At 42.8% G+C, this 19,642-nt stretch overlaps 1 protein-coding gene across 3 annotated transcripts in view; it reads left to right on the top strand.

The window, feature by feature from the left end:
- The first annotated feature begins 10,613 nt into the window (after positions 1-10,613).
- Positions 10,614-19,642, top strand: part of SCAF4 (SR-related CTD associated factor 4) — a 43,002-nt gene continuing 33,973 nt past the window's right edge. Inside the window, exon 1 of one of the 3 annotated variants that reach the window (XM_072340644.1) lies at positions 10,614-10,890. In XM_072340644.1, the coding sequence (XP_072196745.1) occupies positions 10,861-10,890 (30 nt within the window). In that variant the 5' untranslated portion in view covers positions 10,614-10,860. The remainder of the gene's footprint in view (positions 10,891-19,642) is intronic. The other 2 variants (XM_072340631.1, XM_072340638.1) reach the window with 2 other exon arrangements.

Below are 19,642 nucleotides of genomic sequence, written 5' to 3'. Positions count from 1 at the left end.
GCATCTCAGCTTGTAACAGAAACAGTGCAGCCAGCAGTAGCAGGGAGGTGATTGCCTCTCTGTACATCACATTGCCACATGAGGTGTTGAAGAGCGTAAATGTAGTACTTAGGGACATGGCCTAGTGGGCAATATTGGTAGTAGATGGACGGTTGGAATAGATGATCTTAGGGGTCTTTTCCAACCTTAATGATTCCATAATTCTATGTTTCTATAGTATTCATATATATGGATTAGTGCTTAGGAGAGTTAAGATGTATGGGGTCTCAACAGACATGTTTTGTCCTATCAGTCAAGCCTGGCAGCTCCAACCAAACAAAAATGTGCACAAAGATCATAATGACATGAGCTTCATTTCCTTAGTATCCTAAGGAAAGAGAAACAAAACAAAACAAAAGCTAACAAATGTCATGCTAATTCAGAGCTTAATGTGTGCGTCTTCACCATAAATGCAAAACGTATTTCATTTCCAGCTGATCAATTTCCAAATGGTGTCAATACCAAAAATACAGAACAGTTCTAAGAATCCTTCCAAGATGTCAGAAATAATTCCTTCTGAAGTATGTCTCAATCACTACATTCAAGTAAAATATCTAAATAAAGCTCTTATTTAGAACTACGTGTTCAACATCAATACGTTTCTAACTATATTTTTGTGCTTACAAGACATATTTCCTAGAATCCACTATAAACTTATGTACGTTGTTACAGCATACCTCAGACTTGTAGATGCAGACTAATTATAGGGAAACAGAATAAAGTAATGAATACATCAGAAAATACATTGGTTTCAATGTACATTTCTCATCACAAAGAAAGCCACAATCTTCTTTTCATTAGGAAAATGAAGCACTTGCATGCCTGCATGCAGGACAAGGACCACACTGATGAAGGCAGCGTGACTGCAATTAACTTGTCAGTGGAGTTTTTGCAAAGATATTAAAGTTAAAAGACAGAAGTGATCAATTTATTCTTGTTTAACTTTAGGATAACATATTTTACATATTATGCTTCTACTTATACATCCGCTTACTGGCACGTCAATAGAAAGTAATGTAGCGATCTCTAATAAGTTATTCACTTTACATCTTTTAAGAATGCCCCTTAGTTACGCTACAGAATACATAGAACACCTTGAGAGGCACAGGGAGTACCACAGAGTCATAAAAAATGTCATTAAGGTTGGAAAAGAGCACTAAGTGCAACCACCAACCCACTACCATCAACTCAGGTTTGCATACTACTTCTCCATACCAAATCACACACTGTGTGTCTCAGAGGCAAAACTTAGGTGAGGAGGAGGAGGCTGGCTGTGAATGGCCACATTACTAGCTTTGGATGGCACTAATTCCTGCATATTAATATCATCCAAAGAAAGGTCAGTCACTATTAGTGTTTCATCTCCTAGCAACAGTAGAGCGTGTGCAGAAAACAAAGTACTGCCAGACTATATAGCTACAGCAAGCTCTTAGAAGGCAAAATATTACACATACACAATGAGTCTGTATGGTAACAGAAAAAAATAGAGAAATGTTGCTGCTCTTTTTAACATGAAATTAAAACAGAAAAATCCTGAAAAACTCGAGTGACTTAGTTTCCCTGTGATGCAGGAAAATTTGGGGCTCAAAAATGTTGACCCTCCAGCAGTTTTACCTTAAGTTGCCCTGCTGTCTTCCCTCCTTTTGCTACCTCTGCCATTTGCAGTAAAGCTAAGAGAGGCCTGCCTCTCTGCTTTACACTCACTGCTGTCATGGTGGGTGTGTATTCCTACAAACAGAAACTGTAGGTATCTGGATGTCTCAAGGAAGAATAAATCCACTGCTTAATTTTCACTTCCCAGATCACAGTTATCTAATAAAGCAGGCCTGTTCTGTACATGTTGGCCACTCAAGAATACCAATAGACTACCCAGGAGCTGTGCTAGTTGGCAGCTAATCTGTTCACATCATGGCCTTCTTGATGGTGCTTGTGTAATTAATAGGACACTGCTCAACTATTGATAGATCTTATTCTCAGAAGAGTCTGAAAGTCTCGCGAGACAAAATTATGCCTTCCAAACTGCAGGAATCTATCTGGGGAGGTGGCACTGGGAAATGTAAAAAGGGTCCTTGCCTTGGATATCTGTCACGCTTCCCTGGGCACAGAAACATCACATCACATGGCCATCAAGTTATACTGCCACCATTCTACTACTTGTCTGCAGAAAAATGAAGGGTTTCCACCAGACCCAACTAACACTCTGCATGAGTGCTAACTTCACATGCACACAACGTGATTTGTGTGTTAAAGAGCCTATGTATGTTTTGTAGGAGGCTATGCAATTAGCTGAAAAATTCACCTCAACAGAATATTGCTGTTTCAATAGACTTAATTTCAGTTAATGAATTCAGCAGCTGCTTTTAAGCTCTACTCAGTGAAATGTAAATACAACTCATATCACATTAAGGAGAGTCAAATATACACTGGTATGTACTGATGCTTCATATTTTAATATTTTGCAATGGAGTACATACAGTCCTTTACTTCACAAATGATGACCCCTTTAAAATTGTCAGAGGGAGTAATTAATTTACCCGAGAGGAACTGTCTGTCACCTATATTTTATGGAGAGGTTGCCAGGACTGAGAGACTGAGTAGTAACTTGAGGACTCTTTAGCATGGCTACAAAAGGATACCTGGTCTCCTGGATGCCAGAGAACCCTAACCTCCACATCTCCATTACATACAGTGCAGGCTGCTATAGCAGCCACTTCTTTGTAGTATTTGAGTTTTTCAGAGTAGCAAGTCAAACCATATTCCCACCATGTCATTTCTTTCTCTCCGTTTAAGTAGTGGAAGAGTCACACACACAGAGTAACATTTATTTTGGCAGTGTTCTTTTGGATAACTAGGTGTAGTTGAAATGACTATTTCTATTTTGGCAAAAAAACAGTGAGTTTTGCAAATGAAGTAACAGTTGAGCTGTACATGGTCACAGAAGGCACTGTATTGCACATGAATTTAGTAGCAGGTACACTAACACTGCCAAGTTCTGACTGAATCCTATGACCTGTGCAGTTGGACAGAACAAAACAGCAGTAAAAAGCTCATTTGTCACTGCCAAACACACCCATCCAGTCAAAGTACTGAGACCTGGTTTACACACACACACACACCACCACCACCACCACCACCACCAACAACAACACTAAAAGAAAACATGCAACATAGATTACTACTGTGCCTCATTCCAACTAAGACCTTGCTTGGGATCATCAGTGAGCCAGGACTCCAGCACTTGCACTGCAACCTCCCAGAAGCTGATTTGGACACAGCCAGCCAGCCCACCCATAGTGCTTCTCACACTTCTTCCTGCTTTCTCAGATCATGATCTTTTATCTCCTGCCAGTGGTCAAGTATTTGACACTGGCATACAGCTGACAACAAACATGTTTTTCAACTGCTTTCCTTTTCCTTTTCCAGTCTGTTGATTACAGTTTTCAAACCTCCTAAGGCCTAGGAGCCCTTTCAATTGCTTGGGGACTTAGTACTTGGATGTGGCTCTTCAAAGGGGTTCCACATGGTTTAATTCTGGGGTTCCACTTGGCTTAATTTGGCATTGAATCACAGAAACTAACCCCATAGCCAGTTGATAATTCATCTTCTGAAATAATCTTTCTGCACGTCACAGAAAACAAGCTGGCTGTTAGTGGCTGTGGTGCAATATATATGCAAAATATGGGTTCTCCTGAGTTGTTTAGCTATTATTCATGGGCTGGGTAAGCTTGGAGGCAAATTGGCACTCTCCGTTACAGTGCTTATTACTTTCAAACAGAACAAAGCAAAAGGTATGAAAGTGAATTCTAAAAATAAAGCAGTGATAAAATTGTTAGGGGGAAGAAGGTTATGATGGACAGCAGGTGATAGGGGCAGTAGGTCACAAGGGGTGTTGGTGTGAACTGACATCAGTGAGCCCCTGACAGACCCTGATAAAAGGTTTATTCAAAGAGCAGGGATATGGGGAGGTGGGTCACAACCCTGTGAGACTGCCACAGGCAGAAGTCCAGGGATTCCATTGCACCATGCAGAGCAGGTGAGACAAGCCACTCTGATACCTGCACTGTGGGGTCCCATGATCCTCACAAAAATACACTGACAGCTCTGGGAAGCTGCCTAGATGGGTTATGACAACTTTATATCCTTCTCCTGCTCTGGCCCATCTCCTAAGTGCAACTTCAGTTGGAAACTGTTTTTAGGCTCTTCTAAATTCTCCTTAAATAACAATAACAAGCAAGATTTGCTTGATGGCTGCTTTCTGAATTCAGTGGCAAATCAGATCCTTATTGCTGAATAAGGAAATAAGACGTTTCCAAGTGCAGTAACAAGTTCCTGGACTTTGTTCTTAATTTGTGTTCTGCTACACGATCAAAGTCATCTTTTATCTTGTGAGTTACCATTTGCCTAGGACACCTACTGAGAAGTGTGAGCAACAATACTTGTGAACATGTTCTCTGTGCAGACAGTATGCAGTGTTGTGACCACGTATACAGATGTATACATGCCTTAACCCTTCATTCAGGCCTGTGTGCAATCATTTATACTTGGATAAATGTCAACAGCACCTCATGCATAAGGTCAGACATAAGGCCATGCAGATGAAGTACCAAAATCTATAACTATATTTAAAAAATAACAACAGCAACACAAAACAAAAACAAACAAACAAACAAACCCAAACCAATAACACAGATTCGTGCTAAGTGCACGACAAAACAAAAACAGACGCTTTAACTCCTTCTTAGTGTGTACATAAGTGCCATCTTCTGGCCACAACAGGGACTGTAGAAGCAGTGGTAAAACGGATTGTCAAATCATAGGGACGAACATCCCGAGTTGGAAGGTGCCCATATGGACCACCAAGTTCAACTCCGAGCTCCACACAGCACCTCCCGAAGTTCAAATCCTGTATCTGACAGTGTTGTCCAAACTCTCCTTGAACTCCAGCACTGGGGGCCGTGCCCACAGCCCTGTGCATCCCGTTCCATGCCCACCGCCCTGTGGTGCAGCCCCTTTCCCTGCCCCCCATCTTCCCCTCCCCTGGCACAGCTCCATGCCGTTCCCTCTGGCCCTGTCGCTGTCACACAGAGCAGAGCTCAGCGCTGCCCCTCCGCTCCCTGTGAGGGGCTGCAGCCGCCATCAGGCCTCCCCTCAGCTCCGCTGCTCTGCACTTAGCACACCCATGGACAACACTCTCCAGCTGACTGCTGGGCCTGGTGCACTCGGATTAAATCTGCCATCAGACAAACTGTCAGATCCCTCTCCGTGAGGCTTTGCAGCCCCTCAGCCCCCACTCTGTGCACACAGCCAGGTTTACCCCATCCCAGAGGCAGACTGGCACTTATTCCTGTTCAACTCCATGTGGTCTGTGATTGCCCAGCACTCCCATTTGTCCAGGTCACCCTTTGAGGCCACTCTAGCTTGAGGTGATAGAGCTCCTCTAATTTTGTGTTGCTGAGTTTTAACCAACACACCTCCAAGTCCTACATCCAAGTGTTTTATGAAGTCATTAACAAGAACCGGCCCTAAAATGGGGCCCTGATGGAACCCCCACTAGTGGCCAGCTGTCAGTCTGATGTAATCCCATCTACTACAACCTTTTGAGCCCCACCCATCAGCCAGCTGTTCGCTCATTCACTCACTCACATTGCTTTTGTCTAGCTGTCCAGGAGCATAATGTGAGAAACAGTATTGAAATATTTGCAGAAATCCAAAAAGGTTACATCTGCTGGCTTACCACGGTCAACTAGGTTGGTAATCTTATATAAAAAGGTTGGCCATTTAGTCGATTAAACAAAACTTTCCCCTTGTGGACCTGCGCTGGCTGTGACCAATGACTGAATTGTTTTTCAGGCATTTCTCAATAACACCCAGAATAATCTTCTCCATGACTTTACCGGGCACTGAAGTGAGACAGGCAGGCCTGTAATTACCAGTGTAATCTCTCTTTCCTTTCTTGAAACAATAAAAATCCAGTGAATAGAAAGAACGATTTGCTCTAAAGTTAGTAGTGGAGATAGAACGAATGCATATGGATTTAATGTGAAGAAATTCCACCTGGATGTTCTTCCTATAGTTCAAGCTGCCATGTTCACAAGCATCCTTCCAATGTTGTTAGACTGGGAAGGCATAAAAGCAAGGCTCTGCTTTTAGAAAGATCTTAACTAATGTTGTTTGCCTCAGTTGGAAGCAGCTGCAACGGGTGCCCCAGAACCCTGTCTTCCCTAAACCAACACAATGAAGCCCAAAAAGTAGATGTAACAAAAAGGGATTGTGTCACTGGTACTTCTCAACAGTATCAGAGAAATGTGTTCAAATCTTTTAGGGCACTTCAGCAGAATTTCACAGAGCCTGGTGTTTTTGTTACCCAGTATTGTGTTGCTGGACTGCAGAAGCAACAGAAAACCCTAACACAAATAGGTACTCGAAGCAAGTACATCTCAGCAAGAAATACAATTCCTTTCCAGATAAACAAGAACAGTGTTTTGCTGCTTCTTGTTGGGGACTGGAGGAAGAAACACTTTTAAGTCAAATTTTTCTTAAAATGTGTAAAGAAATAGGACCAGAAGGCTGCCAGAGAAGGAAGCAGAGGCTGTACTACTGGTAAATGAATTCACATTTCCAAACCTGTTGTTGCTATTGGCTTACATACATGCCTAGAAGCTCGGAATGTTGGCTGTCCTAGAATTGCCACAGTGTTGAGTTTTTCAGTTTGTTCTTTTTCCAAATAAATGATCCATTAATAAAAATAGTGACTATAATTCCTAAGAAGAGATTCACTTTCAACTGTTTCAACAAGTTTCTGAAAGCACCGAATCATTTATTTTAATGTGACAACCTGAACACATTTGTTACAAACATTTGTTCTCAGAAACCCTATACTGTCCCAGACAAACCATTAAATAATGACATATAATGCATATTTATGTGTGTTTCCTTTCCCTTTAACTATAAATTCTGCATTTTCTCATCCTCTCCTAAAACACAGCTAAACACTGAATTTTCCAAGAGAACCCATCCATCTTTGTTTAATGGTTCTTAGTTTCACTAGTCCTTGTGCCTCTGATGAACAGCAGAACAACAGTACAACAGAATTTCTACAGAAGGAAGCAATTTCTGACATCTTTTGATCTTCAGTTTTACACCTACAATAAAATGTTGTCTAGCTTCATCACCTTGCCAGCCTGCACATCATAATAGAAGAGGCTAGTGAAAAAACTGTGGAGGAGCAAAGTTTGGAAATCTGTTCATACGTGTCTGCTGGCAAAAGCAAAATAAGTCCAGATTCCACAGAAAACATAAGTGGTAGATTGTCTTATACCAAGTTAATACTCTATCCCATAGGCTTTCATGTGAAAAACCTTCATTTATTTAACAAGAAGTCACACAGAGATCTTGCAAGGCAAGCTCATTATTATTACCTTGTTAAACAACTTGGAATCTTCATTAATACTGGGCTAATATTCAAGATCTACTGGAGGTTGTAGAGACCAGCTCTCAACCATTTACAGGATTTCTAGGTTGAAATTAAGGACCGTGAACTATACACAGATACTCACAATGTACCCAAACCTTATGCACGCTGATTCACCCCAGTAAGGAGGCAAGTAAAACACTGCCTGTGCCATGAGGCCAAAAGGCCCTTAGGAACAGATCCAATACAGTCTGCCTGTCAATATTAATCAAGTTTACAAATAGTAAAAGAGCAAAATATCAACATCAAGAAACACTGACTCAAGTATGCAGACACAGTGACAGCCCTACAAGCCTAATCCTTACAGAGCACAGATAAACCATAAGGGGGATACATTCTCTTCCCTCAAGGACCTGTTGATTTCAGGGATCTGATTTCAGTGTGGCTTATATTTGGAGCCAACATTTGGAGAACAAGGAAATAGCTCCTTGTGATGAGAGGGAGCTACAGTAATATATTGAACATAGCAAGAAGATCAGTGTTGTCCTTCTGTAGAATACAAGACTTCAGGAAATTCTGATCAAATCAGTAGTCGATAACCTAAATTATATCATCAGGTTAGAGATTGATAATGGACAAAAATGCAAAGTAGTAACTAATTCTTATTGAATGAGTTGGAGTAACACAGTCAGACACAGACAAATATTACATTTTGCATGGACAATTGGTGTCAATCATTTTGACAGTAACAATGCAGAATGCTAGTAATTTAGGAGACAGAGCAAAGCTGGGCTCCTTAACACTTTGAAAGATCAAAATAATACTACCACAAGAAAAAGAACTGTATCATTATGTAAAACTCTGAATTCTCAAGCTAACTTAAATTCAGTTAAACTTGAGCTTCCTTTTGTGTAGAATAACGAGGACTATACTGAATTCAAAACATTTCAGATCAACAGCCTTGAATAGGACACCATCTGATGAAATTTATGCGCAAAAGACAGAAAGAATCATCACATCAAGCAACCATAATTTGTCCTCAACAGCAATTTCCATACGTTGTTGTACACGCTTATTGCCCATCTGTCAAAAACAAGAGTAAGCTGAACATAACTAAACTCACACATCAACACAAATCAAAACTGCTAAACTTACTTAAGACACACGGAATTATACAGAACAATATTTAAAATCATATATTATATAAACAGTGCTATGAAATACTCTGTGAGTCATGTCTGACTGCATGGTCCTTGAGGCAAGAATCATTCTTTATACTGTATAAATATATAATACAATGCTAGACATCATGCACCATGTATTTGTACAATGCCTACTGTTGTTATAAAAGCAGTTTAAATAATAAAGCTGCTGTAAGTTGAAGTATCCACAAGTGTAAAACCGACAAAGGCATAATCAAAAGAATGTATTTTTTATTAAAAAATTACAGAATTGTCTCTTTTGTCTCTATAGGTATTCATAACACAAGCAATGGTAAATTTTACTTCAAAATTACTAAGCCTATTATCTCTGTGAAGCAGATCTGCTTTGAACAACAGTCTGGGTTTTACTGGACTAAGTCTAAACCCTGAGACATTAACCTGCTTTACCCTTTCCTACCCCCAAATCCTAACACCCAGCCCCTAAGGAATCCAAGTTTCACTCTGAGCAAATGAAAGGAGCCAAGGATACTTCTACAGAATCCAACGATTTCTCTATACTGTAAGCAGAACTGGGACTATGTTATAGCACAGAGAAACCAAAACAGATTTTAACTTGGTGGTGGAATGAGCATGGAGCTCAGCATTGCAAGGTAAGAACTAACACAGTGGGCACATTCAGCACAAGGCACTGCAGCTACCAGTGCTTGTACTAGGCACTTTTGAAACGCACTGAAGTATACCCAGACTCTTCTTCCCCTGAGGATTACAAAAGCCAATTATGCATGAAGTCTGATTATTAACACACCACAAAAGTAGGTGTTTTATAAAGAAGATACGTGACAAGACAATGCCAAACACATAAATAGTCATGAGGAAACCTGAAAGTATTTAAGACTCCGTTTTAGAGGAGCCACCTCTAGAACCTCTACTGATATCCTCTGAAAGGCAATGTAAGCAGTTCTAATAGGCAAAAGAATTAGAAAATCCAATGTTACTTTCCAGAACCACTTGATCTGAAAATAATTTGCCAGTTCCATCTCATTCACGCACTCTTTCTAAGCCAAGAAGTTCCAAAGTGATCATTCTTACTTCCTGAACTCCTGCAACCTTGGGTCCCATTGCTTTAACCAGAGTAGAGCTCAGCTGCCCCAGTGGAGGAGCTGCAGGCCAACCATGAGGCCTCCCCACAGCCTCCTCTGCTCTGGGTTGCGTACACCAAGGGATCTCAGCCACTCCTCACACCTCTTCTCCACTCTTCATCATCTTCAAAACTCTCCTTTGGACACTGTCTCGTAGTTTCATATCCTGCTTATATTGTTGAAACCAAAACCTGCACACGATGCTCAAGGTGACATAGAACCAGCACAGAGCAGAGCAGGACAACTCCTTTCCTCTCTCAGAAAGCCTATTTTAGAGATTTCTCTGAGTAAGAGCTGTACCCAAACACTTGTTTTACACATCTCATCATCTGAGAAACAAGAGGTCTTATTCCTGTGTCAGCTTCCTTAACTTGAATTTTAAGACTTGTTTTTAAAGAAGTGCAATTTCTGGACAACCATCTATTGAAGGAGGGGAGAGGAGACTCTTCAAGGCTATTTGCATTTGATTAACAACTGCAATGCAAGGCACAGCTCATTTGCAGAACAGTAAATAAAGCCAACTACACTCTGTGATGTCTGTAACACCCTTTAATAGGTGCCGCAGACAGTCAGCATCCTTGAAATCCCGCATTTTGCAGGATAAACGCGTTCTTCTCTCAAACTCCAGCTCGCATCGACCCGATCGTCCCCCTACGACGACTCTCAGCTCGCCTCAGCGAAGAGAGAAAAATCACCGCCCGGCCCGGCAACGCGCCGCCATTTCCCCTCCCCGGGGGCGGGGCGGCGCTGACATGGCGGGGCGCTGGGACTCACCCGGCCCCGGGTCACGTGACGCCACAGTCGCGCGCGTTCCCCCCCCCCCCACCCGCCCCGTTCTCTCCTGTGGGTGGCGCGGGGCCGGGAGGCCTGCGCGATCCCAGGGTGCTGTGCGCGGCGTGGGCTCCGCCATCCCGCTGGGAGAGACGGCCTGCGCCGGGATCCTGCCAGCGAGACGCCGCGGACAGAAAGAGAGCGAGCGAGGCAGGCAGGGAGAAGAGAGAGCGTCGGCCTCCGCCGTCGCCGCCAAACGGCCATGTCCGCGCGCAGCCCCTGAGCGGTACCGAGCCGCCCCTCCCCCGCGCGGACGCCCGCCTCAGCCGCCGCCAACATGGAGGCCGTGAACGCCTTCAACCAGGAGGTGGGAACGCGGGGCGGCGGGGACTGCGGGCACCAGGGGGTCACCGCGGCCGCCATCGCCTCACCCCCGCCCCCAGCGCTCGGCTTCCGGCTGTGGGCCGCGCGGGCCCGGCGCGGAGGCCTACGCTGGGGAAGGGCCCGGGCCTGCTGAGCTCAGCCTGCGGCATGAGGCCTGCCTGGGGTGGGGGGTACGGCGGGGCTCCTCGGGAAGATGGAGGCGGCGGGGGCTCGGCGGTTGTAACGGCCTGGAACGCGGACCAGGCGGGGTGGAAGGGAGGTCCGGGGGCTATTCTCAGCCTCTCTAGTGGCTTCCTCGTCCCGGGAGCCTTGTAGCGAGGCGTGCCCGGAGCGGGCCGGTGGTTGAGGGGAAGGAAGGGAATGAGAGACGTGTTTGGGAGCGCGGGGCGCTGCCATGTGAACGGCGGCGAGAGAGGCGGGACGTTGGACGGAGAGGGAACGGAGCGAGGGTGCCCGACTCTGCGTGGGGCTGGGGCTGGAGGAGCCGTCCGGCGCTAACCCTACCCAGCTCCCCGCAGGCAGGTGGGAGAGGGGTGAGTGTCCAGCTCTTGACACGCAGGGAGGCCCTCCTTTCTTTTGATCCCTTCATCAGCCAATCAGAATTTGAAACAAGATGGGCAACGGCTGCTTTTTTCGCATCACGTATTGAAAAAGAAACATCCAACTTGTATTTTATAAAGTTTTTGACACGTGGCTTGAAACGATTCTTACACTGAGTTCAGTTTAATGATTTGGCTTTTTCAGGTCATGTACGGGCTACAGAACAGTCACACTTTCATGCAGATAATGATTTAAAACTAAGTTAGAACCCATTCTGGCATGTTTAATGCGTTTTGATGGCTGCTGTGTGCGTTTGCTGAGCAGAAAGAGGAAAAATGGCAGGCCGCTCTCATGTGATGAAGTCATGCTGTGTAAAGTTCACTCCCTGCAACTGCTTGTCGCGTGCATGCACAACTGAAAACCTGAGCTTCCTTAAGAAAATACAAAAGCTCCAAGTGAGAGGCTGGATCTGTCCTGTTAACAGGGATTTGTTTTTCTTCTTCTTTTATTTGTGTCTCTTATGGCTGCATGTTACATTGTTTTGAACCAGACGCATGAAAGGGTACAAAACAACCTCCCCAAACACATAAGAATACACTGGTGCATTCTGCATTAATGCAGAAGACAGAAATACTCTTACCTGACTACACAGAAATAAAAGCAGTCATCTGCTAGAACTTCTACTTGGTTTGCTTCAGTACTTTGCTACCTGATACACTTAATTGTACGGACATTGCTTAGTGTTCCCCATACAAAAAATAAAACACTTCATTTCTTGCTGATCTGGTGCTGAAAGCATGTGTGACTTCAGAGTGTTTTGATACAGTCAGAAGTATTGCATGGTATTCTGGTGACTGTAAGCTGAAGTGCATTAAACCACTGGATTTCATTTGAGTGTGAGTTACGGGGAAGAAATACAATTGTTAATATCCCTGTCCTGTGGTCATTTGTATGTCTGAGTAGTTCCTTGGGACTGCCTAGCATAAAGTTAGCGTGTTGATAGGTTTGGGATTTGTGTCATAACTGTGCTGTCCTTAGAAGGTATACCTGTGATAGCAGTTAAGAACGTAGAGGTCTTAAGCTGTTCTGTTAGCTTTACAAAGTGCGTTGCCTGGATCTGTGCACAAAACCCAACGCATATGAAGTTTTGAAACACTTCAGCTTTTCTCAGGAGGGGAAGATGGTGTATCTTTCAGTTGTGTAGCATTCTATTTCTGATCTTTCACAGGGAGAGTGGAGAAAGAGAGCTCTTTTACAAATGGTGTCCATGTTATTTGCACAGTAGTAGGGCAGGGTGGTGACTGTGAGAGCTCATCTTGTCCTTAAGATTGTCTTAAAATGTATAGACATGTTAAGGACTACAGAGGTATCTGCATCTGCTGATTGAATAGAAAATTGATTTATTGAGAGTAAATAGCTTCAACAAGGAAGATTGGGGTTATCCCAGTCTACCCTTTAGATCAAGAATTGCTCAGCGTACTGGCTGACAGCTGTACAGTACTACTGTAGAAAGAGAACTGGGGTTTTGTGATGGCAAATCTAACTTTGGCAGCAGTGAGTTTTGTTCTGGACTTCCCATGTATGCCAGGGCTGTGCTGTCTCTTCTGGTGTGGAGGTGGCAGCTGTCATTTCCTCAGCCATCTACATGTACAAGGAACACGACTTGCTGCTTCAGGTGACTGTATGATCATTTGGGAGTTCCAGTTTCTCTCGGGAGTTCCAGTTTTGACCTATGGGTTCTGACTGTATATGATCATGTTGCAGCAAAGTAACAAGTTCCTGCCTGTCAGCTAATTGTGATAACTGTGTGATCTTAACTGCCCATCTGAATTGGGAGGTGAGACTTTAAATATAGAGGTCTGAGCTAACACGTTCTACTTAGCAATTGTGGCGGGCTATGGAAGAACACTTAGGTTAATTTGGCTCTGGTGACGGGTGGTACCTTAGACGAGTTGCATAATTGGATCATGTTTGACTGCGTTGCCCACTCCTTTAAGTCCTGTTTTTTCTACCTATATTCTGACTGCAAGTTTGCTCTTAAATGTGCCTCTTTGAAATTCTCGTTTTTCTGAAGAAACAGGCGCATTTTTTTTTTCTATTCACTAAACATATTTACTGCTTTATTTTTATCCAGCTGCGCTCTGAGCAGATATTACTAACTGAATATGTAGGGTTTGACACTTATGTGATGTAGTATATTCTCCCTGAGGAAATTATTTCAAACTATATCTTGAGGGAAGGACTTACAATTTGTGTATTGTTTGGTGCACTTGGTTTGTTACATTAACTATTCATACAGTGTAAATAAATCACAACATGTAATTCGATAATGGCGCAAAACTTAGATGCGCCTTGAAGGAAGGAAGGAAATACTATTCCAGAACAAAAATACCCCGCATGTTTACAATTTGTAAAGTTTTTAAGCCTTGTTATGTTTTAATGTAGGGAAGGTATATTTTCTTTTTGTTGACCTGAAAAATCTGAGGGATGGCTTAAAGGTTATAAAAGCCTGAGACCAGAAATGAGGACTTCTGTACAGTCTGCCTGGAAGTGGAAACAAATTGGGTTTGCTGTTTTGTAATCTTACCTTTCTGTGTAGTAATGCAGCATGTCAATTTAATCATATGTCTCAGGTTGACAGTAGATAATCTGTACCATTAAAACAGTTGATATCTCCCTACATCACAAGTAGAACAGATATTTTGTAGGCTGTTTATTTAAAGTTACAGCTGCAGCTTCATTGCCATTTATCCATATTGAGTGAACCAGTCAATCGTTTTTTTGCTCTATATAGCTGTTTTTTTACTAAGGGTCGACTGCATTTTGCTTGTTGTATTATGTAGGTTGCTCTGAAAGTAATACCTCGTATTTATTTCCATGGAAACTACAGTAGATACAGACAGAACAGTAACACTATTTGATAGAACAAATTCATAGCTACAAAACTGTGCTCGGTGTAGTCACCACACTTAACTGTGCTTTTTCACTAGTGATGAGCACAAGCCTGCATCCTATGCTTGCAAAAAGCAAAGCCAAACAAAAAACATGCGCCAAAGGAGGTAAACCACTGTTGCTGTCGCCAGTGCTGAGATGCACCACTTGTACCTCATTGTGCTCACATCCGTTGTTGGGTCTCCAGAAATGTTCAGAAAGCATCAGTGATGTCAGTGGGTGCCATATCTGTCTTCATGGGAGGAGTTTATGACCCACCTTTCCTTTACGTACACCTACATGTTAGATATGACTTTGTCAGTCCGCCCCTTTGTTGCCATCTGCCATGTGACAACAAAATGTAACTGAATATTGTCAGGAAAGTTCAACCTCTACTGCCAGAGCGCTGCCATCTGCCTCTAGTGTCATGGACCAACGTCATGAAATGGGAGGCATTACTTCCAGAGCAGTCTTTCTACAATCCGTCCCCTAATCTCTCAGTCCTTCTCTTTGTTGTTTTGTTCTTGCTAGCAAGTTTCAGATCCTTCTGTAGAGAGAGTGGCATTCAGAGGTTTTTGATAAAGGAAACACAGGTAATCTGTACTCTCTGCTCCCCGTTCTTCCCCTTCCCACTACAAGGCCTATAAATAGAGTTTAGCAGGATATCCTTCACAGCAGTTCTTCAACAATTCACCGAAACTCACAAATCTCACTTAGATTCCCTTGGATATATGGCAAAACAACAAGAACACAACAGTGGTGCCTTTGTCAGAGGAAAGATACATCACAATCTGCATATTAGTGCCCTTTGTTTCCTTCAGAAAACAGTGAGACTGGTTGCAGATGCCTAAAATCTCTCCCAGGAGGCACTGTGAGGGTGTATTTTTAAGTGAGTGCTGCCTCCCACGTGTCCTGGGAGAGTTGCTCAAGCAGCATCTCTACTAGTGTTTGGGTGGTGTAGGGAAGGATAAGAGAGTGCTGCTGAAGTTTCAGACTGAATTTAGTAATTCTTTACTCTGTGAAGACTGAAATTGCAGAAGTAGCGTGAGCCCTTTTGGGACAGAAGTTGCTTTATCGCTGCGTTCCCATTAATTAACAGGTCATCATCATTATGATAGTGAAAAAACTGTGTGCTTCTTCTAGACTGAACTGTTTCCAGGAACGTGGATAGCTCTGGAGTCCTATGAGAGATTCTTGGTAAGAGAAGAAATGAGGTGAGAAGCTTTTCAGGAAGCGTTTCTGCTGGATTCATGAGTGTAACACTGACCGTAGGAGGCAGATGAGTTTCAAAAACATTTGTGTAGGAAACAAAGTTCTGGTCCTGGTGCTTTTGTGCTCTCATTTTAATTTGTTCTAGGGAGAAAAATCTTTACCAAGTGATTCTGAATTTGTAAATAGTCCTTATAGGCCTCAGAAATGGCTCAGTGGATCAAGTACTCTTTTTCACTGAGGTGTCTGGTCAAATTGAAATCTCAATGTGTTTTCCAAAGCCTTGAGTTTTTGTGGTGATCTTTTGCAGCACCTTGGTGTGTTTCACAGTTGATGGCCAAGAACTTCAGATCCTCATCAGAGGATCAGTGTAAGTCTTAGCAGCAAAAGCTTTGGGGCACACATTATCTTCCTGCCTTTCCTAGCAGATCAAGGAAGAATGGAGATGTAAAAGAAGAAAGGAAGCAGTGAGTTTCACTGGGAAAGGAAAATACAGCTTAACAGTTTTCTTATACCTGTGTGTACATCAGGCTTAAAAATCCGTTCTTGCATTAATAGTACAGTGCTTTTGTTAACAAAACAGCATGCTGTTGGTGCATGATAGTCACACCTTCTGTTATCCTTTCCTCCTCTTTTTCCTTAAGTACATGAACAGATTGCTGCAATGATACCTATATAAATGGCTTGCAGTTTGGCTTTTTTCTTATGTACTTCCAAATGCATAAATGTATTTAAAAAATGAGTGAATATGCAGAATATTGACTGTCATTCGTGTATATGAAGCCCTGCTTAAATAAATGCCCCTGGACACATGAGACTTCCTGAAATTGTTAAGGGCTTGTTAGATTACTGTATGAACACTGTAGAGAGAAGATTGAATGAGGGTGTTGTAACAGTGATCTGAGTGCTCAGTGCCCACTAAACACTGCTTTTCTTTCGGTATGTTATGCATCAGCCCTGTTCCTTTTCTGTAGGTTTTATTTAATGTGTGTATAAAACAGCCGTATCTCTCTATTGGCAAATAGAGATCTCTTTATAGCACAAGAAGCTTAAGCAGGAGAGTAAAGGCAGCAAAGTAAGTTCATTGCTTCGTGTGTCAAGTACAAGATACAGGAAAAAGTCATAAGCCTAATCATTTTCCTTCTGTGCCAATGGGATAAGTCTCATGGATGTCACTGTCTCTCTTCTTTCCTAGTACTTTCAGTGTTTGGAAATGTAGGTGCTACCTTCTTCCTCTGGCTGTTTGCCTTAGAGTATAATAAAATGATCCAGAGATACCTACAGAAATCAAATAGAACTGCTTGACCACTTCAGGACTAACCAAAAGTTATTGGTGGCATTACTGAAATGGGTCCTTAGTGCTCTCAGTCATGGGACATCAACCACCCCTCTAGGAAACCTGTTCCAGTGTCTGGCCACCATCATAGTGAAGAAATTTCTGTCATGTCAAGTTGAGCCTCCTGTTGAACAGCTCCGTACCATTCCAACATGCCTAGCCATCAATGACCGGGATGAAGAGATCATTGCTCCCCTCTCTGCAGGTTGCTACAGAGATCATGGGGTTGCCTCTTAACCTCCTCTTCTCCAAACTGGACAACCCAAGCGCCCTCAGCCTCTCTTCACAGGACATGCCTTCAGGCCCCATTTACCTGTTCTGCTGCCCTCCTCTGGATGCATCCAAGTACCTTTTTATACTGTGGAGCCCAGAACTGCACACAGTATTCAAAGTGAGGCCCCAACAATGTTAAATACAGGAGGAGAATAGCCTCTTTGGCTGTGCTGTGTTTCATGCACCCCAGGGTGCAATTTGTCCTCTTGGCAGCCGATGCATTCTGCTGACTTGTGCTGAGCCTTCTCTCACCAGTACCCCCAGTTCCTCCTGTGCTGAGTTGCTCCAGCAACTCATCTCCCAGTCTGTGCCTGCATCCACCATCATCCCTCCCTCATGCAGCACTCAGCATTTCTCTGTGTTGAACTTCCTGTTGTTCTGTGCCTGGTGCCCCAGTCTATCTAAATAATTCTGCAAGACCTCTTGTCCCTCCAGATGTCTCTTTGCTCTCTTCTTTCATGCACATGCTACTGCATGATTTTGCTTTCCTTTTAATAATAATAAAACTGATAGCGTTCCCACATTTCGTCTCTCTTGTTTTTAAGACATTCTGTGCCCATGTGTGCTGTCTTTAGGGTTCAAGGGTAAGGCTGTGGGTGAACTTGAAAGTAGCCATTCTTTCCTGTGCTTCCAAACCTCGTCATTTCTGCTTCTTGTAAAACAGACCCTCAAAGGGCGTGAAATGGAAGAAGGGAGCAATGAATAATCTGCTTTTTTGGAAGACTAAAGCTTGTCATCCAGTCCTTTTCCCGTTACCCACCTTGCCCAGGGCTTTGGTATGGACTGAAGCAGGTGCTACAGTTCGAATTGGAAGGCTATGTTATTTCCCTCATTTATCTCCTATTGTGTGTTTTCTATAGTACTTCTGTATTTTCCATTGATCTTTGGGGATGATTACTTGCTTACTCATTAAGTAGCATGTGGTACCTTTGGTCTCCCATTTAATATCTGGTAAGGGTTAAAGACCATTTCAGTGCTGTTATTTACTTGCATTTATTAGCCTGACAATGAGTGAGTGATTCTCTTCCCTTTGAGATTCTTTACTTCAAAGGTACAAAAAAGGATTGGGGTCTAGTTGAATGTACGCAGATGTTCAGTCCAGTGCCTGTGTACCTCATGATTTCTCCTTCTAGTAGTGAAAATTTGCAAGGATCTAGTAACGTATTTTAGATTTACTCTTCTTTTCAACATGGTTTTGACACATGTAACTATGGTAATGAAAACTTAATAAAAATCAGTTTCACAATAGTCATTTGGTTTTGTAACGTCTCAGGAAAATCTAGAAAAGGCAACAATGATTTGGTGTGCCATTCAAAAAGTTAGCAATGGGGTGAGTGTGGAGATATTTAATGCATGTATGTTTATATATGTGGAAATAGTTTCATCTTAATTCGTGGATGTTTCAGCTGTAGTCGATCCTCCTGAGTTGCACTCTGGAAGTATCTGCATGTACTGACCTCGTGGCTTTTACTGTGTTTTTGTTGCTGTTGCACAGAATGCTATCTGTAGCAGCAAATGAACAATTTAGAGTCATCTGCTCTGTCCTGTTCTTCCCAAGCTCCTGTTTGTTCCTGCCTTATTAGCCTCAGATCCAGCCTCTCATGTTCTTTAATTAATGACTTCTTCAAGCTACCATATTCTTTATTGCACTCTCCCTGGCTACTTCATCTAGCTTGTTTCCCTTCTTGCCCTCCAGCTGTTTTGCTTTCCTTCTATTTTCTTTTTTCCCCAGTTATAAAGTCACTCCTGGGATACATTTTTCAGGCACCTTTTTTTTTCTTTTTTGGCTGTAACTTGTTCTTATCTGCCTTGCTAAGAGCTCCTCAGTTTCCTGATTCTCTCCTTCTCGCCCATTGTGTTGCTGAAGTGCTGCTTCACACTGGCTGCTTTGTTCTTGTGTGGAGCTGGCTCCTTTATCTGCAGGGCCAGTTGCTTCCTGGTGTCTCCCATTAAGGGCATAGAGTACCTGTCTTAAAAGGCTGGATCCTTTTTGCCTGCTGTACTTCATGTTTGAAGCCTTTCGGTGTCTTATTTGTGGGTACCGTGGTTGGTTGGTTTGTTTTTTGGATCCATTACATCTCAAAACAGATTTTCCTCAGCTTTAAGGTTAGCATTGACTTTGTCCGCCATGAGTCATTGCACTCATGCTAAAGAAATAATTCAGGATCAAACTCATACTTTTTTGAAAGAACAAGTTGACTCACAGGCACATCTGGTGTGTGTCTTACAGCTTGAATGACTTAAAAATCAAATATATGGTATTGCTACTTGCCTTTCATGGAGATTATAATGAAAAGTCATCATCTCAGCTTGGTGTTGGAAAGGTTATCTGGATATCACTCACTTTTTCTTGTTTGATTCTTGCTTTATCCTTTATTAGTGCAAAGCTCACATTTTGGTTTGCTGAATGCGCTATTGACGCTTCGCTTGCCTTCAGGCAGTTGGC

Source organism: Excalfactoria chinensis, chromosome 1, assembly GCF_039878825.1.
Source record: "Excalfactoria chinensis isolate bCotChi1 chromosome 1, bCotChi1.hap2, whole genome shotgun sequence".
NCBI lineage: Eukaryota > Metazoa > Chordata > Aves > Galliformes > Phasianidae > Excalfactoria > Excalfactoria chinensis.
The sequence above is the reverse complement of the archived record's forward strand: the minus strand, read 5'-3'. Positions and strand labels throughout refer to the sequence as shown.